The sequence below is a fragment of the Electrophorus electricus genome, chromosome 6 (assembly GCF_013358815.1).
Source record: "Electrophorus electricus isolate fEleEle1 chromosome 6, fEleEle1.pri, whole genome shotgun sequence".
In the NCBI taxonomy this organism is placed as follows: Eukaryota; Metazoa; Chordata; class Actinopteri; order Gymnotiformes; family Gymnotidae; genus Electrophorus; species Electrophorus electricus.
In genome coordinates, this window is record NC_049540.1 from 14,774,927 (window position 1) to 14,800,825 (window position 25,899).

At 37.1% G+C, this 25,899-nt stretch overlaps 3 protein-coding genes across 3 annotated transcripts; 1 reads left to right on the forward strand and 2 right to left on the reverse strand.

The window, feature by feature from the left end:
- Window positions 1–430: 430 nt before the first annotated feature.
- On the reverse strand, window positions 431–11,594 carry slc25a46 (solute carrier family 25 member 46). The gene is made up of 8 exons (XM_027025370.2): window positions 11,129–11,594; window positions 8,699–8,741; window positions 8,550–8,607; window positions 8,112–8,189; window positions 7,762–7,862; window positions 2,619–2,675; window positions 2,170–2,227; window positions 431–1,730 (listed from the first exon to the last, which is right to left on the reverse strand). Exons 1-8 carry the CDS (start codon window positions 11,379–11,381, stop codon window positions 1,152–1,154), a joined length of 1,227 nt encoding a protein of 408 aa, XP_026881171.2. The 5' UTR covers window positions 11,382–11,594; the 3' UTR covers window positions 431–1,151.
- A 988-nt stretch (window positions 11,595–12,582) lies between these two features.
- On the forward strand, window positions 12,583–17,142 carry tmem150ab (transmembrane protein 150Ab). Its single transcript, XM_027025371.2, is given in 8 exon segments — window positions 12,583–12,715; window positions 12,809–12,856; window positions 12,960–13,046; window positions 13,256–13,323; window positions 15,017–15,141; window positions 15,269–15,446; window positions 15,917–16,089; window positions 16,092–17,142. Coding segments are annotated over 8 exon segments (858 nt in total). The 5' UTR covers window positions 12,583–12,650; the 3' UTR covers window positions 16,206–17,142.
- Window positions 17,143–20,748: 3,606 nt separating this feature from the next.
- Window positions 20,749–24,567, reverse strand: LOC113586938 (synaptobrevin homolog 2-like). Its single transcript, XM_027025368.2, has 3 exons — window positions 24,445–24,567; window positions 23,632–23,766; window positions 20,749–22,028 (listed from the first exon to the last, which is right to left on the reverse strand). Exons 1-3 carry the CDS (start codon window positions 24,445–24,447, stop codon window positions 21,846–21,848), a joined length of 321 nt encoding a protein of 106 aa, XP_026881169.1. The 5' UTR covers window positions 24,448–24,567; the 3' UTR covers window positions 20,749–21,845.
- Window positions 24,568–25,899: the final 1,332 nt, after the last annotated feature.

The window sequence follows — 25,899 nt, forward strand, 5'->3', positions numbered from 1 at the left end:
CTGGAATACTTTGGCTGGTGGATGATGCATTCCACCCTTATGAAACCCATTGCACATAAACAGGAACAGCTGTAAGACACAGCATACATTATGCCAAAATAAATAAATAAATAAAAATAACCTCTCTAATTTCACACATTATAATTGCCTTTTCTACTCTGGTTGTACTCATGTATATACTACATACTATCAATTACTACTACAAAACTTCCAAAATCATCTACTACTACTGCTAGTCATCTACTAAAATAAAGACTATTTCAGGCTATCTTGCCTACCTCTGCTTACTGGTACATGTAGTAAACCAACTGTGGCCTCATGACTAGCAATAGCCGAGGCCACATTGTGCTAATGATTGAATTATGACTAATTTTGTAACCAAAATCACAATTACTCCTTTGAACAGAAAATTATTTTCCACACATTAAAACAATGTTTTGATACATTTATTTTCAATCACCATACTCAATATTACAATTTGTCAATGCAGAGCAGCTAAAACATGGGCTACAAAAAAAATGTTGCTGTCAAAACTTGACACATTTAATGACATGTGCCTTAGTTAGTGCCATGTGCTCACTGCACTGATGATTATTTTCAAAATAAAAAAAGTATTTGTAATGAATCCAGTGGATGGTAACATTTTCGCCTATTTAAACAATGGTACAAATATTACCAGGTTGCAAATAACCATGACATTTTCATATAATTTATGTACAATAAATCTCCAGATAATTTGGCTTAGTCTTTTTCAATCTGTTACCATATATAAACAAGTGCTGCATTCATACCACTGTTGGATGTCTGTCCCAAGGCAGAAGGGGAAGAAAAATTTTGGACAACCTAGGAGTAAAAGTAGCAACACACAACCAGGCTGGTATGGGGCTAGCAGGGCAAAAAGCGTGTGACCATTACGTTAATAGCTAATCCTTAAGCTTTTGTTACTGCTGCTTTAATCAGCTGTATCATGCAAGTAAAGACTAAAAGTGCTTTATGAAACAAAGCAATGAAACAAACTAGTGAATAGGTCACGGTTCCCTGGAATGAGCTTACTAGCCCACACATGCACAGACACAATCCCATACACACGCACAAAAAATATAACACAGAAGGACCCATCTATCACACATTTTCTAACAAAGTTGCTCCACTCAGGCATTTTGCAAAAGCGTCGAGTAGATCATCTTGGTAATCTGCAGCACTGCTGCATGGAGCGAGTACTGGATCACAATTGTGCCAAAGCCCTTGTAGAAGCCCAGAATGCCCTCCTCCCGCCGTATCACATTTACACAGTCCCTCATACCTTCATACTGGGTGTTAATGGGCAACACCTCAAAGCCCAGGTCAGTGTTGTCTATGATTGTGCGGGTCCCTTGGACATGCAGCCTGTGCAATACTGTCTCCAGAGGAAACAGCAGCACATCAGCACACAGGTTAGCTGCAAAGCTAGCAATAAGCTCTGGGAAGTAGGCATCAAGCATGTTCTGGACAGTGTTGGAGCTGGAATTGGGGCCTGCACGCTTGGGCAAGTCATGACGCAGTAGGTACAGCACCAGCTTCTGCACGCTGGAGGTGATGATGTAATGCAGCACACCGTGGAGCACGGTTGGGAAGAGCAAACCCCACAGGGGAAGCAAGCGCTTGCTGTGGGGCACACCAAGACCCATGATACGGCCCATGCCCTCCTTCACACAGTCCAGGATACCAGGGTTGTCCCGAATTATCTCACTCTGATGAGACCATGCACAAAAACAAGGAACAACTCAAAGAAAGCTTTTTTTCAAAATTAGGAAAGGTTGCTGGACACATTGAGATATGTTTGAGCTAAATAAAGAACAATTTAAAAAATCTGATGGGTGGTATCTGGTTGTCACACAATTTTGTCAGAGAACTAACTCCTCAAGTGCATTTGCAATCATAGGAAAGTATTGTTAAACAGATCATTACTAATAATAATTAACTCTGCCTTTTTTTAAACTGAATGATATTCTAATAAATACTTTTAAATGGTTATGTATTGAGTAAAGAAAAAAATGGATAGAAGTAATGTTTTTGATTGTGTGTTGAAATCAGACAACAAAAGTAGATTGTAAATGATTTGTGTGTACACAGTTTACTGTAATTTTGTGTGTCAAATGTATCTAGATTAAAAAAAAATCAGAGACTGACCTGAACGGTTTCAATGAGGCTTGCTGAGTAAAATGGCATTGCAACCACATATGTTAAACTGGGGGGAAAAGAAAACATGATGACACTTGCTCAAAACAGAATGAGATAAGGAGACTGAAGATTATTAAAATGGCAAGAGGTAGAATTTCCCTTTCAACAAAATCAATACTTGGCAATCATTGAGCAAGTTTTCATTAGAATTTCACAAGCAAAAATGTTTAAAAAAGGAAAAGAAAAAAGGAACTACTAACAAATGCTTCTGAGATGCTAATCATCTAATGCTTCTAATTTTCTAAATTGAGAAAATTATAAAATTTGAATCCAGGGATGGGTGAAAATGATACATTGCTATTACAAAATAAAATGCAGTGTGTGTGTGTAAAATCTTTTTAGCGATATTGCCAAAACACACTTTTTGCATTTTAGATGAACCATTTGTAATAACTTACCCTTTCAGTACTAGGTGGCCCAAAATTTGCTTTGGATTCCATTTGTGTGACAGCTCCCTGAGAATAATCATAAAACATTATCATGTCTTTGTTTTTGCAGTGGGAGTGTATCAATAAATGTTTAATAAGCATTAAACTCTGATATCCTTTCATCCACATATCAAACATTGTGCATGTTAAACAAGATCTGCCCCCCACAGTTGAAACAGTCCAAAGTAATACTTGTATTTCTCTGTCTTAGCTTCACTGGTCATGCTGGACCTGAAGGCTTTTATGACAACATATGAACTGGAAGTAATCCCAGTAGCCCTAACCAGCCCCAGCTACTGTAGAAAAGCATGACATTTCTCCAGGTCATAAAGCACTCAGTCTTTATACCCTGTTGGCCAATAGGTAAAATTTCTAAATGGTAAATTATTCTTAATGAACCTTACTGGTTTATGGGATAGCACAAGGTTCTACACTCTGCTACTCAAAGTACAGTGATTGAATATAAATAATATGATTAGTATTATAATGATATGGTGAACACTATTTATTCAAAAAGTCATAACACGTGTTTCTATAGTTACCATGCAGAGTATGTAGATGGAATAAAGCAGCAGCTCCTGGAATTCAGTAAGGCACTCCTACTCTGGTCTAAGTTATTTATTTCCCACCGCCCGCACACTCCTCACTCACACAGGAGAGAAAACGCAGGCCATGCCCAGTCCCATAGATCATTTAAGCATTTAACCAAACTGTTTAGTAGAACAAACCTTTGTGCTTCTCTTTTTGATTAATTATGCAATTATTGGAAGAGGTGATATCAATCATGTAACTTCCATGTAGTTAAGATAGCATGAAAAAGTAACATTAGCTATTTTTCTCCAATAGGTAGTTTTGTACAGTCAATGTTAGATTTAGGATATTTGCCATGACTATGACTGCCAACTTAAAAAAAGTGGGATATCTGTCCATAGAAAATTTTTTAAATGGAGGATTATAGAGTATACAAGGTAAAAAAAAGAAAAAAAAAAAGGAATATTACACTTCAAATTTATTACAGTGTTTTGCATTTTACAGGCTTTAGCAAACATTTTTAAAAAGAAAACCAGTCAAACCTAGATGAAAAAGACCTCCATTTAATCCTTAGCATCCTTCACGCAAGTGTTAACAGTAAAACAGCTTAGTTTGTGCTTAGTCTCAGTATTACTCACTGCTTGATAGCCAATGCTGTCTAAAGCTGAAGGTACACTGCGTGATTTTGTGTTATGCCAAGTATCATGCTGGTTTGGTCTCAGCCACAGACACTGATAACTACAGAGTCTGACATCTGTAGTGCATTAACCAGCCCACACCAAAGACCCTGCACAAGGGGGAGATGGCAATCCTCGGCTTAAAATACGTAATGGGGTGCGAGACCAGATGCTCAAATGACTGAATGGAAGTAAATGGAAGAAATGTTTGGTCTGATATGATTGGTCTAAAATTTACATGGTTTGGCTTGATTTGATTAGTCAAGCCGAGCATTACATATTTCCACAATACTAAGCAGCAAAGCATTGCCATCTCTAGTTATATTCTGGCCACAGATGTCTTAAGGAAAAGAATGAAAAAGAAGGACCATGCTAGGGCATCATCCTCATTTGTTGAGCTTGTTAAGACCTTATTTAATAAGGAGAAATTTGGGAGACAATCTTGGAAAGAACAATGTTCTATAGTGTGATTTCTGATTAAGGAAAGAGCAAAAGAGCTGGAGCATTGTGCAGTGGAAATCTGTATGTCTATAAACGTTTTATTGAAGATGATAGTCATAGTGTGAAAGAAAGGAATTATCCCAAAACAGAGTGGAACCAAGCAGAGGGTATTCTTATACCAAAAGAGAAAGATGCTGTGGGTATTGAGCAGTTTTAACCTATAAACCTTCTTAATTTGAAGGGTATGATTATCTTTATCATGACCACACAGAGACTGGCTGTATATGTGAAGCCAAATTAGTTAATTGACATCATTAGTCAACTGATGTTTGAAGCATAGCAGTACGATCTGGCATCAAATTCAGACAGCAAAGAAAGAGGGTAGGGACCTACATGTGGTATTCCTAGACTTGGATAATATATTTGGCTCAGTACTGCATAATCTCTTGTAGAAGACATTTGGGTTCTTCCAGGTACTGGAGAGGATTACAAGACTGGTTATGGCTTATTTTTGAATATTCAATTTTTTAACCATAGTAAGTAACACAGTAAGTCTAGATGTTTGTCAATTGTAAAATGAAATCTTTCCTTTTCTTATGGAGGTTGAATTCATATATTCCATACTGGAGAAAAGTTAAGAATTTAGGTAGATAGTACAGTGTAGTAGTGAATGATAAAGAGCAAGAACTGAATGAATTACTGAAGGACATGGTGAAGGCTATTAAAGGCTGTGTACTATGACCTGATGAGAGACTGAGAACAAATTCCAAATTCCTTAATAACTGCCTGATTCTGAAATGATTATATACTGTAAACCAACTGTTGAACTGTAACTCTAATTCCATTTGCATGAGCTATGCTTGTGAGATGGAGCAGTATTGGAGGATCTGGAGAGAACAGCAATGATCCAACTTTAGCTCTTCAAGATGGACAAAATCAAGCCCCTCCGCTTACACTACGCACCACTTCTCACCACTCACCTGCTTTGGTACAGAGTCTATCAATTCATTTACAGTTAATTGAAATGACAAAATAATTTGTGTTAAAGTGCTATTCATTTTTGTTGAATCCACTGAAGCTGTGATATTCAGAGCCTAACTTTTAGAGCATAATTTTTTTAGGCAACTGAAGAACTTCAGATGGACATCTTTCTACCTGACTAATATACCTCCATTTCACTCAACATTATATGAACATTAGCCAAGGCTAAACAAACTTAATCTTACTCCAAGTCAGTGAAGAATATTATATACTGGAGATCAAAATTAGAGAACAATTTATGAACACTTGATTATTTCAGAAATAACGTAATCTTCATTGGTCAACATTTGAAGGATTTTTTGTTACGGGTATGCCATGCCACTAGAACAGTGTTTTACCAAATAACCAAGGTATTTCAACATAAAACCTTTATTTTGCAGAAAACACAGTGATCAAAATTAGAGAACAGCAATAGCTGTAGCACAGAGAAAGATTACAACTAAATTTTCTGAAGGTTACAACAGTCACCAATCAGTAGGAAGTGTACAGGTCGTTGCTTTGAATGACTTCAGCACATTTGTGGCCACAGGACATCACTAGTGTCTCACACTGCTCTGGTGTGATTTTGGTCCACCCGTCTTGCAATCTCTTCCACAGTTCAGTGACTGGTGTGGGTTTCTTGGCCATAACTTTGTCCCCAAGGATTTTCCAAAGGTTTTCTGCTGGGTTTACATCAGAACTCTGGTTGGCCATTTCATTGTTTCAGTGGTTTCAGTTTCAAGGAACAGCTTTACCCGTTTTGCTGTGTAATAGGGGGCATTGTCCTGCATGAAAACTGCTGGCTAATTGAGTGATGAACGCAAGTAAGGAACCACATGTTGTTGAAGAAGGTTCTGATACACACTTGCATTCACTCTGCCATGTGGCTGTGGCTGTATGAAAGGTCCAACTCCTGCTGCCGAAAACATTCCCCAAACCATGACGCTTCCTCCTCCACCTTTCACTGACTTCTTTACACACTTTGGGTTTAGTCTTTTCCCAGTTTGTTGACGAACATAATGTTTCCCATCAGACCCAAATAAATTAAACTTGCTTTCATCAGTAAAGTGAACTCTGGACCACTTCTCCTCTGTCCACACAACATGCTCCTCAGCAAAGTTTAGTCTAGCCTTTTGATTCTTTCTGCTAATGAGGTTTGGTCACTGCATAGTGGGCTTTCAGTCCAAATGCTCTTAAACATCGAGACACTGTATGACGAGACAGATCCTTACCCTGTTCAATGCTGAACCGACAAGCAATTCCAGCTGCAGTGTTGAACCAATTACCAATGGAGATTCTCTGCATTATCCTGTCCTCTCTTGAATTTCTTGAATTTGAATTTCTTGAATTGACTTGAATTTCAAGTTTGTGATGTTGTAAAGATGCAATATTCTAGAAATCACAGACTTGGAATGACCAACTTCTCTTGCTATGGCTGATAGGGTCACCCCTTTGGCCTTCATCTGGACAACCTGCTGCCGGAGGGTTTCAGTCACTTTGGAACGGCTCACCATCTTGCAAAGTCAGTGAAAACTGGAAAGCTAGGCTGCCAGTTCAATAGGGTTTGTCAGATAATTAAGGAAATTAGCACCAGGTGACAGATTAACACCAATAACTTGCAGGTACCTGAAAGTGTTCTCTAAATTTGATCAGTGTTCTTTTTCAATTATCTCATTTAAGTTTTTTAATACTGTGCTTTAGAATGTATGCAACTCATGAAATAAGCTTAAAATACTGCTCTTTTACTCCTATTAGGATAAATTCACATAGGACTACACAGTGATCTTGACATTTAGGAAATTGTGTGTTGTTTTCTAATTTTGATCTGCAGTGTATATACAGCCTTAGAAATGCCAAGAAATCTATTCCTAAGTCATGGTTTGAACCAGGGGCCCTGCCTATTAAGCATGTGATTCACAGAATTTTAAAACAGTGTTATAAGAATGTTCAGCATCACAGAATAGTTAACAAAGCCGGACCCAGAACAATTAGTCTGGACGCATATGTCTGAAGGACACTCAGCTCTAACAATATATCAAAGAAATGTAACTACTTTATAAATTTAAACTATAGTGATGTGAAATAAGCTTGGGTAAAACTGAGTTGTTTTTTTTCTGGTGTGCTTAATATGCCCCACTAACCATAGTTTATCTGCCTTATCTGGACTGTTTAAGCCTTCATAACTTCTTATTCAACTTTGTTTTATTTTTTAGCCCAATATATATTTGTTTTCCTTGATATACCTCATTCATTATACTGTTTAAACCTGACATTTTTGCTTATATATAATATATTAATATATATATTAATTTTTTCTCACTTCTTCAATATTTTTTTTCTTCTTTTATATATTATTATACCTCCCCCTCATGTGGCAGACCCTGGCAATGTACATAGTTCTGTGTTGACAGATGCAGTTAAAATATTTATTATATATTTCTTACCTTGGCAGTGGCGTGCATTCACTAATTATGCCCTCAGTCCCAAGAGTCACTCCCTGGATGACAAAAGTGCTGCCCATTCCTTTCCAGAGGGCTTTTGGACCCTGTCAGTGACAGAATTTCATAGTTATTTCAGAGGTTCTCATTCCAGTCCTTTTCCATCTCTGTTCTGCTCTTAAAACATCTGTGACATTTAATCATCATCTTTCACCCCGTACCTGGTATACTGGATACTGTATACTGTAACAATAGGTAGATTGTTTGGGAGTTTCTAAGGACTCCTATGGTTATGGTATGGAATTTTCTTATGTTAAATGTATCACTTAATTTGGGCATATCAAAGTTTTTGCTACCTGTGATTTAGTGATATTGTACATCACTCCTAGAGCAGTCAGTGGCGACAGGTGGTAGAACCTGGCATGGTAATTCACCTGAAATAAGCAACAAGAACAACACAAAAGCAAAGCTACAATGACCAACATTAGACAATTTAAGAGAGAAAAAGAATTTGTTTCGTTCTGCTTTAGGATGGTTGAAATCATAAAAAAAGACACACGTTTTACACTCAATTTCATAATGCATTAGAAGATTACTAAAGCATGCTGTGGCATTACTGGAAAATTGATATTCTTAGAAAGGACCTTTACTAATGATATTGTGGGGGGAAATATCTTATCTCCTTAATCTACTATTGCCAGCATACTACACTTCTATAGATTTGCTATAGAAAAACATTTCACTTGAGATTATTATTAGTCATTCAGTGTTCTTTCTTTCTTTGACAGGCTTACCTGGCACTGCCGCCGAAATACAATACATGGGTGGGCAAGGACATTTTCTGTAAAGAGGCTGAGCAAAAACAACAGAACATTGATACAAATCACCAATAACTATTTAGTCTTTATATAAGCCTAACGAGTGGGTATTAGGCATAAATTACCTTGCAAGTCCTATCCCAAAGCCAGCAAACCTGTTCAACTGATCTGAAAGTTAAAAGGAAAGAGTCAGATAATTAGTATAACCTAAATTGTGCAAGAAAATACAAATCACTCAAAAACCTTAACATGCTTTACTCAGAAAAGATTCAACAAAGTAGATTTTTGAAATAGAGTTTAAAATGACAATGTACATTTATGAATCTGGGTTAAAAATACTCTGATACATCATAATGCATGTTTGAAGACGGTGATCAGCAGCACCGATTTTAGAATGACTGTAGATGAATAAAGGTTGTTTGGTGGCTCTAGCATTAAATTTTAATAATACAAATCAATGAGTTCCCCAAATGGAAAGAGGGATGAAAAAATTAATAAAAGAGTAGTGGAGGTTAGAAACTGATATATAGTTACATTAGGCCAGCCTTAAAAAGAATATTAATTTTGTTCATTATAGTTTTTAACTATAATGAACATCATATACTTATGTATACGTATACTTAGTATAGAACATAGAACAGTATACCTTAAAGGCTGGCCTAACTATGTAGAACAGAAGCTAGAAGGGGGGGAGATGCTGCTGTGACTGTAGTAGACTTTGTAATTCACTGATAAATCCAGAAGTAACAAACACAGCGCTGAATCAAGTACACATATGGTTGGACTAGTGGACAGCATCAAGGTAGAGTTGGATCCAACGAATTGTACTGTATTCCTCAGAATGTTCTTAGAGGATGAGGCCTCCTGAGCATCATCAGAAGCTATTGAATTGTATAATGAACTGCTGGTAGCCTTGGATTTAACTATACTCTTTATGGTCTCCATTTTCTTCATAAATAAAATCTGAGAATTTGTTGCTAATGACATCTCGAAGAACTGGCCTGATCACTTGTTCCTGTACAATCACTTGTGTTATACTGCTTAATTAACTAACATAAGCGTGAGTGTTATACTGCTTAATTAACTATCATCTGGTAACTTTTTAGCAAGCTCACCCCCCCTCCCATCCACTCCTGATGACCATTCATAATTTAAATCAGTTTTATTTGTGGAAATCTGTTCGTCTTTGTGGTGCAGAGTTTGTTATCCATCTTAGATTGTAACAATCATTAATGTAATTGATGGTTAACGGAACACACCTGTTCATGTATAGTTAAAGGACCCAGTGCTGTTATACTCTATACTCTCTATAGTGTATCAGCACTCATGAAACGTCTTTTGTTTCTTTGGCAGAACTGCTGTATACTGAGTTTTACAAACATTTCATAATCGTGCTACACTGCCCAAAGAAGACCTTAAAGATCTATTTAATCTATCAGTCATTTGATCAAGGTGGTATAAGAACACACTTCCTACAAAAATAACAACTCTAATGCCACATCTTGTATTCATTTGAAATTCAAAGTCAATAAGACAATGATCAGATACATCTTTGCTCATGGGGATTATAAGTACCATGTTAACATATAAATCCAAAGTTAGATCAAGCTTGTGATTAAACTTACATGTCCTTCTGACTAACACCAGTAGACTACGGACACAAACGCTACCCTCAAAGCATCACTTTCATTCTGCATATGAATATTGGAATCACCAACAATGACAAGAGATTAGATAAGACTATCAGTCTATGGTCAAGGGGACCTAACAAATGTTATAGCAGAGTAACCTTTAGAATCAACAGTTAAAAAAAGACCCGATATGCACTTTTTCTGTTAAAGACATTACTAATGGTAGCAACACAACCACACCATACAGTATGCTTATAGCTATTAAAATGTTAAATACATTAATTTAAAACACTAATAGTTTGACTTAGAACTGAATCAATTGATTTCTGTTACACAGACAAAACAAACTTTACCATCCATAAATAATTCATGTTTTCATGGCCATTTACTTGGATGAGCCTTCGTAATTAACACATTTCTAAAATAATTAATACAAAACCGTTTAGCCACAAAGACACTCACTCTCAAGTTCCTCTCACTTTTATCAATGTAGCAACAACTTTGCCAGGCTTTTACATGGAAAGTGATGCACATATAATGAAGTTGAGTAAGCAATACTTGCAATATCACTGATGTGGTGGTGATTAGATGTTTATCGCCGAGGTAACGTTTGTGACCTCAAGTCTTTTTATGTTTGTGGTTCTAATTCCTGTGTACATAGTAAGATGAGCCGCTATTGCTCCCACATCGATATAGCGGTCTAATTATATTAATAAGATAATTGTTAGAAATATATACATACACGTTTTATATATAAACATGTATATAAAGAATCTACTGAATGTCAGAGGCCTAGTTTTGGGCACGGTAGGATACTGGCTTACTTGACAGTGTAACAAGCTAGAACACGTAACGTTCAGACTTTTTCAGTTAGCTGCACCTTCACGTTAGCGGTGATTATAAGAGCTCTTCAACCAAACCTACCGGATGGTGGGGCATCCGACTGAATGTCGTCTCCAGCCCCAGATGGCGCAGGGGCCGTTTCAAACTGTGGCGTGCCATCACCAAAATGCAGATTTCTGCTGCCAGGTATATCTGGAGGTGTGGTGACCCAGTGATGAAGTTCCATATTCGACGAATTATTAAATGACCTTCCCGAGTAGCCTCCTGCAAAAGTTGGATCTTCCCTACCCCTATAACCTAAGCCGTCAAAGCTATCTGGTCGTCGAGAACTCATATTGGGAAAGAGAGGGGACACTAGTCTTAACGTAATTTTTCTCTTGTCCTATTTAAGAGTTGTGTGAACTGTACATAAGTTATTCAAAAGTAAACATTTCCAGTCATCTGAGAGTATTGCCAAGCTAGCTAGCTAGTTATTTTTTTTAGCAAAACAATGCAGCCTGAGTGGCTGTCTGTTAACTAACTAGCTAGCTAGCTAGCTAACGCTATTGTAAACTTTGACCTTTCTTTATCACTTCCGTTTTCTTTGTGGCCTTCTGGGATATGTGGTCCGCATTTGCGCCCCATGTTGAAAATAAATTACTTTTTTGTGTTGGAAATAATTTACGAAATACACATGCAGTACAAATATATGAATTTATATTAACCTGTCTTCAGTTAAATAAAAATGTTTATTCTTGTCAAGCATTTTTGTATTATATACTGCACAATTACATGCGCCCTCTGACGCCTGAAAGATGCACTGTATATTTCAGCACGGCTTGTTGCACGCATGTATAGGTTTACATAGCTACAGTGGAAGGATTCATTGATTTGGTACAGGGCCTACTATAAAGTAGTATTTTTTTATTTTCCGTAGCAGCTTCTCCGTAATAACAGACATGTAGTAACTGAAAATGGTACTTTTAGCGTGTTATAAAGGCTTGTGATAATAACGGATTTTTGCAAGTTCTTCAAATATAACAGCGAGCAGATTAGCTTTGAAGCTAAGTAGGTTGCTAGATAAGGCGAAATATTGCAACTTAACCTACTTCTACGATGTTGCTTTCGGCATTTTTTTTCGAGATAGGTATCTAGGTCGTGCAGTTTTCACTGTGCCTTATCCATCTTATCTTTGAAGGGTAAAGCTCGCGTTGGGCACATAATATAAATCATATCTGCAGGCTAGCTGCACCGATATTGAGCAGAAACGTCATTTTAAGGTACAAAGTGGTCTAGCTTTTCTTGATGTTCGACGTCTTGTATAGAGTCAAAGGCCAGCAATTCTCCAAAGTAACAAGTATTCGTGGTTAATGAAAAACCGTTATACGTGGGTGTAAACGTTATGTCTTTGTACCCTATTATTATAAACCAAAACCTTGGCAAGATGTATGACAGATTAAGCAGTCAGAAATGCAGCTGAAGGAGCTGCGCTGTCGACACTGATCCTTTCATATGCACTGCACTTCCTGGCTTCGCCTGGTCGCGTCTGTCAACGCACCATCATATCCATGATTTTATACGGTCTCGTGCTTTCGATACAGGCTATGTAGCAACAAACTGCCTAATGACCGCTTGGATCGTCTTACCAGTCGGTCTGTCTGCATTCTCTATTACAGGGATATGGATAGTGTAGGTTTGTAAGATGTATGTATCTAGGCATAATACTAACAGTGCATATGCGACCACATGAAGATGAGGAAATGAACTAAAATATTTTTTCAGGTATTCCATGGCAGTGATGAACCATCATGTGTGTCCTGTAGAAAACTGGTAGGACCATACACGTACTTTCCAAAAGCTGCAACCTGATTGCAGTATATGAAAGTTTAGGCCATGTTCCACCAGTGTTCTTGCATTATTCAATGCATTGCAGGACATACAATGTAACATGCAGCGAGGAGACAGCCAAGAGGGGTTTCCCCAAGACCTGCTGTACATTACAGGACATTCCTCTCATCAGGTTCAGTCTTATTCTACAGCCCAGTTAATGTACTCTAAAACACACCAGACTTCCAGTCATGGCTGTTTTTGTCTAGATGAAGATTTGGATCCAGTATTTAATCAATGTCCAGATTCTAAACTAAGTACCGTTTGTATGTGTAGTGATTGTATGTTATTTCTGGTTGAATTATTGGCTAGTACAACTTTTCTGTACTCTGCTTTGCACAGCAAGTGTGGTTGCTACCCACCTGAGAGCTGCCTCTTCAGTATCATAGGCAATGTTGGGGCCTTTATGGGTAAGCACACCTTTAAAGCAGTATGAATTCAGCATAGACATAATGCTAAAAAATTATATTATTGTGTGCCGTTGTTTTATTGCATTTTATATATTGTAATTCTATATTATAAGCTCTTTGTGTGAGTTGTAAGGCTCAGTGGCAAAGCCAAAAGCCCAAGCTGTGCAAACAACGTACAGAAAAAAAGGAAGGAAGTAAATCTCCAACTGAAGCATTTAATGAAATGAACAAAAACGAAACCAAACATAAAAGTGCACAAAACGAAAATCCCAAAAGCTAATGTAACTTAATTGACCAGCAAAAGGTCATGACAACTAAACAGGTTTAAATAAGGTGAAACGTAATGACACAATAACCCCAGGGTGGTCTGGCTACTTATAGACAATACACACCACCTGAGGGAGGTGTGGCCAAACATAAACAGAATCAAGTGACAGACAACATAAGATAATCGTAAATGAAAGTGTACATGTTCAACCTCCGACGAGTGCCAGTGGCTATCGGCAGCCACCATCACAGTAACTTCTGCCCAAAAATGCACGCCCCCCTTGACACATTCACCAGGCAGTGGTGGTAAAGCAAAGGAAGGGAGGGCTGTAAAGCGATGGGGGCCATGTCCAACTGGCCCACCCATGTGCAGGCACAGCATCACCGCACATCCACAGAACACAGAAATTGCCCTTTTCTTCCACGGGGTCCTCTCTTGCTGACTGAGTTGCCTTTCTGCTGTCCTGTGTCGGTGAGGCTTTCAACCGGACAGAGCATAAGGACCATACCCCTCTTGTTGATGGTGATTCCTCTTGTCTTAGGGTCACAGCACTGGCTTCTTCTTTGCGACACTTGGGCTTACCATCGGATGGGGCATAAAGTCCTTGCCCCTTTCACCACATCACCCCTTACAACTTCTGGATACCCTGCTGGCCCTCCCCTTGTGTCAATGGGACCTCCTCACAGGATAAGGCATTGTGGAATGGCTCAATTGTACCGATGGAGCCCTCCATCACCGACTATGCGTATCCCTGGCACTTCTTCATGTCCGCTGACTCTTCACCTCCACGGAGCGATCTGTGGACCTTGGAGTCCATCCTTTGTCAACCCGGTGTGCACTTGGCACCTCTCTTGTCAATGGGCACCTACTTTGACTGGTGACAGACACTGTGGTCCAGCCTTTAACACACACAAAGCACTGCCATTACTATGTTCTTAGACAGCCCTCCATGCCGACCAACCATAGCTCCATCAACCCCTGGAGAAAATAAGGGCATACCCAGCCCTTATGAAGTGAGCAAAAAACAAAACCAAACATTAAAGTGCACTAATGAGAACCAAAAAAAGCCAAAGTAACTAAAAACTTAACAGGTTTAATAAGGCAAAACATAAAGACACAATAATCCCTAGGTGGTGTGGCTACTTAGAGACAACACACACCACCCGAGGGAGTCATGGACAAATAGAAAGAGAAGCAAGTGACAGACAACACAAGATAAACATAAAGAAAAGTCCACGTGCTCAACCACCACCAAAAGCCGGTGGCTATCAGCAGGGTGAGGCCACCACCAGACTAAAAACTGAGAAGTGCCTTTAGTAAAGAACACCCATAGCATCTTAATGCTTTTGTTAGACCAGTCTTATAAGTACTGAGTCTTACAAGTATTTTTCTCCATCTTTTCTCTCTTGTCTCCTGTCTCTGTAGTGATGGTGTGTATGTTGCGTTATGCCCAGGTGATTGAGCACAACCATCAGTGATGGGTTAACACAAGTGCTATGGTGTCTGGCTGCATCAATGCCATGGGCCTTATCATGGTGGGCAGCTTCCAGGTAATTACATGAGAGAGATCGGTTAAGAATAGAAAGCAATAATGAAGGAAATCCACCTCTCTAATGGACCTTTCTTAATGTATGTCAAATTAAATCTGTCTTTCTTTTCTAACTTTCTCTGTCATAGGTTGATCATGCTAAGAGTCTACACTATGTCGGGGCTGGTGTGGCGTTTCCGGCAGGTCTGTTGTTTCTGTTTCTGCAATGTGTGCTGACGTACCGCATTGCTGAGATGGCACTGGACTACTGGATGGCCCATGTGCGCGTGGCTCTATCACCTGGAGCACTGGTCTCCCTCATTCTCAGTATCCCTACTCAAACCACACTGATTCACTTGGGTCTCACCGCATTTTGAATTGCCCACTGCCTTTATTAGTTGCTGTGAAATGATGGTTGACAAACCTGCTCACTTGCTTCTCCTCACCTAATCAGCTGTGTCTCAACTGTGACCCAGTGTCTCATTCATACACAGGGCTTGTGAACATAACTAACACTACATTACAATAAAACATAATATAACTTAGTCAACTTACAAAAAAATAATTTAAAAGCAACCTATAAAAATATACTTAATGTCAAAGAATGTGTACAGTGATATGGGAATTGAATAGTCAATATAGTCTTGTGGATAATTTGTGAAAAACACTTGTCAGTAAAATGTTGTTGTTAAAGTTCGTTTAAAATTTTTTAAAAGCTTACATTTTTAGTGGACAGCATATTTCTCAAAATTGTCTCCCATTAGACTCCTTAACATCACCCTCCCTTTCCCCTCAAGGTGGACTTTTTTTCATTCATGAGAGCTTTGTGTTGCAACATGCTGCTGCTATCTGTGAGTGGGTCTTCACTCTCCTGGTTCTGATCTTCTACGGAACCTTCAACAATGACACCATGATTGCTGGTCTCATCAGGCGCATTCCACACAACCACTCATGTTCCAGCATCATCACGGGGGGGGCATCGAGAAAGGTGTTGTCATAGATTTTGGTACCCTTTGCCTGAAGTCACCTGGAGGTAGCATCACCTCCACACACTTTAACTGCCCTGTGGAAAGTGTTGCTATATAATAATAAATGACCAGCAGGTTAGATTTCAGGTTGTCCTCAGAGTGGGTCTAGATGAAAATTTTAAAAATGTTTTTTTAATGATGTATTTTACATTAGGTACATAGGTGTAGCAAACTGATTACTCTTACAACAGAAAGGAATTCTACACATGAAATGTATGCAAGACCCAGCTCAGTAACCAGCAGGTTTAAGTGGTACTCAACCCTAAAATTGTACTGGGATTGGCAAGATCATCAAAAATGTGTTTGATGAGCAAATCACTTCATTCCTCTGATTTTCCACTGTGGTTTCAAGGGACATGTCAGTAGTTCTGAATCTGATCAAGATCAGGTTGCGTGAATGTGCTTAGTCCTAAATGTCATCTTTATTCACATTTGTAAGTTTGATCTTCAATTCTTTTTGATGAGAGAAGCTCTGGAAATGAGGGAATATTTTAGTCAATTTAATATGTTCATCTAGAGGTCTCTCAATTATTATTCTCCTTCACTGCATTTTAAAGATTTGCATATTGTATTAGCCTTTATTATAGAGCCAATAACTTAAACATTAAACCAGCCCTGATTAAAGTTAAGTTCAATTTAGATTGTCTAATTTATATTGTATATGTCTTCAAAGTGCAAAACCAAATGCAGCCATGCAGTAAATGCTTGGTTTAATTTTGTACACCAAAATCCTAAATTTCCAGAAATTTCACTTGGATTCAGAACATATTGAGGTGTTTCTGTATGAATGTAGCCTAATATGTTGCTATGTTTTTAGGTCAGTGAACTGAGTCTGTGTTTTATAAGAGTTTGGATATGCGCAGTCATTTAAGCACTTTGTGGTACAGTTTAAGTTTACACTTTAAAGTTAAGTTTATTTGGCGGTAGTCTGTCTTTTGTATTTACTTGATGAAGACCATAAAGGAGTGTTAGTGGTAATTTACAGAACAAAACTAATTATTAGGTAATGATATTTTTAGTTTTGAGAACAATATTATGTTTGTTTATTTGTTTTTAATTCAGCTAATTGCATTTCCATCCCCTTTGTCATTAATTTAGTTATGTATTTTTAGCAATAACAGTATCATTATATATTTACTGCTAAAACCAGGTCAGGGCATTTAAAATCCCTAGTAGCAAAAAGTAGTCCACAAACCTTGGCAATACAATTTTAATAATAATGTATGATATAATTTTGAGTTACAGTTAGTATTAGGTGTTATGTGATTATATACATCTGGTACAACAGCCATTTAGCTAACCTGTTTATAAATGAATGCGTTTGCTTTGTGATTTTCCCATTTTACCTCAATGAGTGTAATGCTGCACTCTATGTATCATGAATTTAAAACTACTTACAAAGCTAACAGTGCTTCCGCATGAGCATATATGGTGTGACATTTATTTCTTCTTAAAAAATGCAACACACAACACAGAAGCAATAGATGCAGTACATTACATGTTTAATAGAATATTTAAAAGTAAATAAAAATTAATGAAAGTGAGAAACTATTCTGACAACTTAGTGGAACTTCACAAGCTGTTGATGTGATGTTCCATTCAGTTGTGACTCCCATCAGTGTTTCAGTAGCTAGTAAATTATTTCAAAGCAGTGAGTAATTAATAATAATAATTGTTACTGTTTGTATTTAAGTTTACATAATTACACTGAAACCATGCAGTATTCAATTGTGTCAACTGCTTTGCACACATTAAAGAGAAAGGAATTTAGAAATAAAAAAGGCAATACAAGCTGACAAGTAGACAAAAAAAGTTGACAATACTTTCCTCTTTTTGTTTTGATATAATTTCTAACAGCCCTGCCTTACTTGGTTCTACCAAAGACACCAAAAGATGATGTGTTCAATTAAATTCAGTAATTAATTTCCCCATCTTAAGTATGCCATGATAAAATTGACTTTGCTGTTGTAGATTTAATAAAGTGTTAGTAGCCAATCAATTTCTCCATGCTCTATGTGTGCTAGAGTTTGGCGTGACCTTGTGAAGTGGAGGATCAAAACCAGGTGGTTATTAATGAAGGTTCAAGGGTAGACCCAACGATCGCTTTGAAAAACTCATGACTGACAGGTATAATTTGATCAGTTGCTGCAGAAATAGCATTCTGTGCTATACTCTTGTTGTTGGAGACTGCCCCTCCCACTTAAGGTCCTTGAGTATGGTGAGTACCAGAACCTTGGGTGGAAACCTCAGCACATCTTATGTTGAAGGTGGTTGCATCTGAAGACCACCATTATCTCAACAGTGTTCCAGAACAGATGGTTGTGATTGCACTAAGACATCAAGTCATCACCACTGGGTATGATTCATCACCATTGGGTATGAGGCTAGCCACAGTGGTTACGCCTGTATTGTGGTACTCCTGTATTGAGGGTCCAGATGTCTGGTATGTGTTTTCCTATCTGTTTATCCTAGTGAAAAATAATCTGAAAAATATTTAATGGCGATTATTAAAACAATATAGCAATTTTTCATTCATCATTTAGGAGTTTCCGCCAGGTGTTATTCAGTTCAGTTAAAGTTGACAAGGTATTTGTTCAAAGTTATTTATTTTGGGACAGGGTTTTGCCAAATGTATTTTGACAATACAGCAAATGCCTATTACTCTTGACCATGAATAATAAAGACCATTGTAACATATTGGGATCCAGGAGCAAGACACAAGTGGTGGTAAACAAGGAAGAGCATTTAACGAGTAAAAATAAAGAGAAGGCAAAACAAAGGCACGTTGCACAGACAAGACACACAGCTGAATCATGCAGGGCTGTCCAAAGGATCAGTAGCAATCTAGGCATCAGACTGTAGAATCTCAGAGCAATACACTGGAGGTAGGTGCCTGTGGGATTTAAATAAGGATTTGAATAAGATCATGAGATTCAGTAGAAGTTGATAATTAGTATATTGGTGATATATTGGAAATGGTAGTGACGTGAGATTGGTGGGATCCTGGCTAAGTGCTGACTGCAGTATGACAACTATGATGATCTATCACATTACTATCACATTACTACAAAGAAAAAAATGTCTATTGAGCTTTTACTATCAAATTAGCAGTCATGGGTAACATGATGGTCTGTTGATAATTCTTCATAACAAAATGTTGTTTGTTTGTTTGTTTTTTTATCTTCAATGACTTTTTTTATTGATAGCCTTTAAACACTGCACCAGTCTGGGCAAGTCCCCATTACTGCATGTTCTATGAGACTTTTGTAATGCCTTTTTGATGTTTATTTATATGATTAGGGAATTTTTTATTCTTTCCCTTTATTTCTATATGCTAGTCTTTTCTTTCCATATTCTATCATCGTGTAATAAAAGCACATGGTTGGTATCGCTGTTTATTTCTCCTATAGAAACTTCAAGGAATTTAAAGCAGGATAGGTTCAACTTATTTGAGGGATTTACAAAACCAGATGTTTTATGTTTTTCCTGATAGAACTCTAATCTTAGTGTTTCTTGTGCTCTGTGTGACCTTGGAGGGGCACAGTTCTTGTAACCATGTATAAAGAGCCACTTCACAGTTGGCACTTTAGAACTGAAAGTGAAACTGGAATAGGAACTGAGTAGAATTCAGACTTGGTAGCACTGGAACTGGAACTACTACTGTGTTGAAGACAAAGACTGAGGTCAATAAACGAGCACTCTAAAATTACTAAAAACAAAAAAAAGGGTTGTTGAGTTTTCACTACCAAATCAGTAATCATGAATAGTATGACAGTATCATCTTAACCAAAGATTTTTGGACAAGTCTCAAGTAGTGCAAGTTTTATAAGATCTTTGTAAGGACTCTTTAAAAAGATGTGTAATATGATTGTATCTCAGATGACTATCTTGTACTCTCTTGTTCTATGAGCATAAACTGATTTTTTTAAGTGTTGAGTTACATAGGTGCGATTTTTTAGCATGGAGATTCTGTTTTATTCACTTTCCTCAAAATGCAAGATTGTATAAGTCTTCCCCATACTATGCTCTCATAAACCTGAACAGGAAGGTCAACATGATGACATAAAACACATTGTGTCATCTGAATGAAATGAGGCCATGGAGGATATACTGGTTATACTTGTTTGTGGCAGCAAAAGGCTAAAGGAATTTCAGACAAAAATAGCTTTTGCCAAAATGGTTTATGTGTAAGCACTCCTAGAGATGTCATCTGCCTCACATGGTCAATGAATCCTTTTTTCTTTCTTTTTTACATTTTCAGTTCTTGACAGATATTACATGATGGAATGTCCATAATGTGTAATCAGCTTCACATGGTATAAGAAGGGCTCAGTGTGATCATAGAAAAGTTGGACCTGAACTGTAGGGAAGAGCTAATGCTTCTCCAGTGCTGGGATGTTTGCTTTCTTTAAGGACTAGAGAAAAGATGAGGAAAAAAACCTGGGTAATATTTTTTAAACCTATTTAACATATCTTGCACTTATCATTTGATTCATTATTGATTACGCTTAAACCTTTCCTTTCACATAACAATTTTGCTGTGTGTGAGGCTCTGTAGGGCAGAAGAGGAGTCGAATGCAGGTAGGGATAATAAGGCTTAATATAATAAACAATGGGGCAGGCTAGAGGCATGCCAAAACTACACAGAAATGCACTGGAAACACAAATGCTAGGTAGAGCAAGACTTTCACAAAGAACAATACAAACTGAGGAGCTTAAACACACAGACATATTAGGGAATAGGAGACATGAGTAAAATAAATAGACTGTGGATTGGGAACACAAGAGTATTATGGGGAATGTAGTCTTCAGGAGGCACACTGGAGGCTGCAGACCTGACACTGTGAAACAATACATTTTTAATTCAGCATAAAAATTGTTGTTGCACAAGTTCTTGAAGTTTATCAATTTATCAAAACCAATTTGGCATTATAGGCATTTTTGCCAAACTCACTCTGACATCAAGGTTCATTTAATTTAAATTGGGGTCACTTGATCTGTATTAGAAATGTTCTAATTGTGCTCCAAACTGGAGGGGAAACGTTCATCTTTATTTGCATGAACAAGCCTTTGTAGACTGATTTAGCCTAATAAATATTAACAAATATAGCTCTTAAACAAGATGTAAATGTAACTTCCCAAAATATAAACACTCAGCTCAATTAGTTTTAATGTTAACTTTACAGAGCTCATGGGGTCCATTTCAACTCTTAGTTTAAAAGCCCAGGAACCCTTAATGTAACATAAAAGAATTTTCAGAATTATTGTAATAATCCAGTTAAAGAGAAATACAGAATTATCTTATAAAAGTCAAAACGTAGTATTTCATCTTCTTGCTGTTAATTGTGCTTCCTGCACCTGTGAAAAATTGCAAGATTGAATCAGAGAGTTTCTATACATCAGGATTCTACAATGGAGTGTTATAAGCCTATCTGCTTTTTACAATGTATGCTCCTTTGTCCACCTCCCTAAAAAAGAAAGGAACCCTGAACACTTTGTTATATTTGGGTTTTTTCAGTGCAGCAATTCATAAATCAAACGAATCTGTATGCTAGTAATTCCACCTCATCACTTCCTGATGAGCAGACAGTATCAAAGCCAAACACTACCCCACCACCCAATTCTGTTACCACCCTGAAGCATCAATGACAGAAACAACATTCTGCTTGTCCTCAATGTACTAATCCATGGCAGAATGCTATGGATGTTCTGTAGTGAAGGTGCCATTGGATTGACTGTTGCGGCTAAGCATGACAGCAACCACGATGATGATCACCACCGCCAGCAGTGTCACCACAGCTATCAGTCCAGCTTTGCTCTTCAGATTCTCCTTCTGCTTCTTCTGTTTCACCTGCTTGGTCAATTTCCTGAATGACTGTGCCTGAAGTCAATATATATATATGCAAAAACAATAATTATTTCTATACATATTATTACATTACATTTTTATTTACTGAGGTGAACATACAATACAGTACAAGCCACTGTAGTAAATGTTAGTCATAGTATTCCCAATGTTGTTGAGTGATTTAATTTGTCTGTAGCTGTAGGACCACTGAAAAGTACAAATTTGACAAAATTAACTGAAATGTCTATACTGAAATATATATTTTTGTATATTGTGCACTATTGTCTGCCTAAGAAAATATTTACAGTATTGGACATGCTATAATAGTTCTGTAAATCTGAAAATGTATACTGTAAAACATTATTCTGTAAATGTACAGTGACTAATTAAAAGCAGAGTTGCCATGTCTGAAATTAATATTTACAGCACTGTACTGTAATGTTTGTTTACAGTGAGACCATATTGTGCTGTACTTTTAAAGTGGAGTACAAATATGTTATTCTAGAGGATAACATAGTGACAGCAGTATATTCCTGTAATAATATAATGTAATTATAATGACTGTAATATTGTCTAATATATAATCATTTGGAATAATAATTTAAAACAATTTTAAAGCGTCAATGATCCTAACAAAAATGTAACAAAATGTCTTTATTATATGTCTAAAACAATGTAACATTTTTACAATTGTAACATTTTTGGGTAATCCACAGTATTGCGAAATTCGTATATTGCTTAGATTGTCTTAAATTACCGTAGTATCGAATATTCAATTATTCTTACCAATCGACAGACTCGATGTGAAGATGTGTTCATCTCAAGATGTAGCTAGCTAGCTCGCTAGTTAACTAGCTAACGTTACGATTAGACATAATACCGCAGCCTTTCCATTGCTGCATAGACAAAGGATATCGGAAAAGGGTTCCGGGCTATTTATTGATATATTGTTCAGTAACCACTACAAGTGAAAGCATGAATTAGACAGTGTTAGAGTCTCTGATTATGGTTTTTATGCACGAATTGTGGCACAGCTAGAGGGATATTAGTCAGAGCCACATAGAAATATTCATATTTAAGTAGTATTGAGCCGTAATAATCTCCAACGTAAATTATCAGGGTAAGGTGGTTAAGATAGCCTGCTGGCTACTCAGTGGCATGCTAGCTATCTAATCTAGTTGGTGGGCTATCATCAAACATCTTACCCATTGTTACGTTTAATTTTAAACTTATTTTACTTACACTGGTTCACTAATATTAATTTTGCTCAGTTTAGGAAGAAACTAAATAATGGAAAATCAAAAGAATGAAAAAAACAAATTTAGATAATTGGTTATTAGAGATGATGATTCTTTTGGCACCAGATTTTAAGGTAAAGCTGTAAAAGCTGGTCCTGCATGTTTTGCCGTATTGCTACAATATCCTTACAGTAACGTTACAATAGTCATACAGTAAGTACAGTGAGATGACTATTTTCCCAGAATGCAATACAGACTGTTGGATAAAACTGTAAACACATTGCCTGCCATACTGGCTCAAACATAGTACTTAATTGTAGAAAATCTAAAAATACTTTTAGTGTAGGTAGATTAGTTTGTTCAGGAGCAACAGAGTAAACAAACAACATCACGCTCACTTTATTCAGTAACTGTGCGGCACGCTGTTCGAGATCCTCCACTTTTTCTTTCCGCTCATCTTCTTTATTTATATTGTCCAGCATGATGTCCTTCACCTCTTCCACCTCCCTCCGAGTAGCCCCCAGTTTGCTCTCCTGATGACAGATTCAGACACATGAAACCTGGAAAGACTGGTAAGTTTTTGATGTTGCAAATTTTGTCCTTTCAAATCACTTTTTACATTGGGGGCTTTAACTACTTTTCATAACAGCTCCCACATAAGCGGGTATTTCTACAGTCAGAACATGCATATATTTACAGTGAAAACAGCATTTTGAGCAACCCGTCCAAAAAAAAAACCCACAAAATAAATTCATTACAGTTGATGAAGTAACCAGGTTTATATGCAGACTATTTGCAGTTTATCTTACGTTGAAAAAAAACCCTAATGCTAAATAACTTGATAATATACACTTAAGGTAAGTAAAGCAAAGCTGCTAAACGATATCCTAAAATAATACATGAATTTTAATGAACCAAACATTAAATTATAGAATTAATATGTTTTCCACTAACAAAAGGTCTATTTATTCATATGTTTATTTTTGCAATTCTCATTATTTAATCGTTAGACGGCTAAAAGGTATAGAGTAACACAAAAAGTCATTGTTACTAGAGGTCATTGACAGCTCCGTCAAACAGCCTATAAAAAGTCATGGGATTGTTCGCGCAGTTTATGTCATACTGCATTTGTCAACGCATTAAGAAATGCAGAAGTACGCTATAAACTATCGAACTTGTTAAAGCTATAGTATTGCAATAAATAATCTTACCATTTTTAATACTACAATACTTCCACTATATTTAAATGTGAAAATGTAGAGCGATGAACGATGATAGAACTGTGTCGGTCAAAGTCCGCTCTAAATTAGTTTGCGCTTCCTTGTTTGCGCTTCTATTCCCTCAGAGGGAGGTTCATGCTAAAGGACGTTTAGCCTACATTATAGACGTCTGGTAATCAGAAATGACGTGCTTTTACTTCCTTAAATTCTTATCGTTTGAAGCGTTAAGCCTTTTCAACAAATACGAATTTTCTCATTAGGCCTGATGTAATTAATGAGGACTTTCCACTAAACGTACCGTAGAAGCGTAAAGAAGGCTACCCAGCAGTAGGAATACTTGTATGTAGTTTTAATTGGATAATATTAAGTGAAATATGACTAGGCCTCTTTCCTCAAAATACATTCACTATACATTCACTTTTTCCACTTGAGTTTACTCCCGTAGATTTTATCCTGTTAAATTTACTGTCATATTGGATTACTCAACCTAGCCAATTAAATATGAAACGGGAATTTGAGTCTTAAACCGTCATAATTCCGAATTAACCATGCTTGACACACAAATTTTGAAAACAATTTATATACGTAATCGGTGAACTGACATGAAGGTCTTGTTAAGGGCTGCTGTATACTTGCCGTTAACCACGTGCGCCCGATGTCTACCTCGCGCATCCCGTGTTCGTATAGCAGCCACAGAGCCATGTAGAAATGTTGAAATATCGGATGCAGCAGTGCCCTGAAAACTAGACCTTTTTTTTCTTACTGTGTACTGGCAATTAACCATTAAAAAGCATGGTTTCCAAGGGCTCTTTATAAGGAAACTTACATTTAGAACCAGTCGTTCTATATAGTGTCATATGTATAGTAAAATGGTTCTTCATTTTGATGGAGAATGTGTTGTATATGATTTTACAATAGTTAGTTCTGACCTAACAGTGTGAATGAGAAGCACTCTAATAATGCTTATATTCATGATAACAGAACAGTATTTCATTTCAAAACTGTATCACCCTGTTGATGCATTGATAGGTAATGTCTAGCTTTATGCACCTACACCTTAGTTATTTTGTGCATACACAAAATGGGAGATGAATACAGTGGATTTTATAACATTTGACCTGCAGCCCATTTGGTAAGACTCTGAAGGAGAGTGTGACTGCAGACACACATCAAATTCCGAAGTAGCTATGATTGAGTCACAATTACCAGCTGGAGAACCATATTCATGTTGAAATGGTCTTCAGACTTATGGAGAATGTTTTATATAGGGTTCTATGTAGAGTTCTTTGATTGTTTCAAGTCTAGCTTGTTACAGTAGAAAAACCCTTTGCAAAAAGTTGCTATATAAAACAATATACAATATATTCTTCAATCTGATGAACCATTTTATCATGCAAATGGTTCTATGTAGAAGTCATGGTTCTAAATAGAACCATTGCCTTTACT

Coding starts and splice junctions, on each gene's coding strand:
- slc25a46 (XM_027025370.2), bottom strand. CDS start 11,381: ATGAGTTCTCGACGACCAGATAGCTTTGACGGCTTAGGTTATAGGGGT. Junction 8,190..8,549: donor TATTTCGGCGGCAGTGCCAG/GTAAGCCTGTCA, acceptor TGCTTATTTCAG/GTGAATTACCATGCCAGGTT. Junction 7,863..8,111: donor ACAATATCACTAAATCACAG/GTAGCAAAAACT, acceptor TGTCACTGACAG/GGTCCAAAAGCCCTCTGGAA.
- LOC113586938 (XM_027025368.2), bottom strand. Junction 22,029..23,631: donor CCGCACAGTTACTGAATAAA/GTGAGCGTGATG, acceptor TATTGACTTCAG/GCACAGTCATTCAGGAAATT.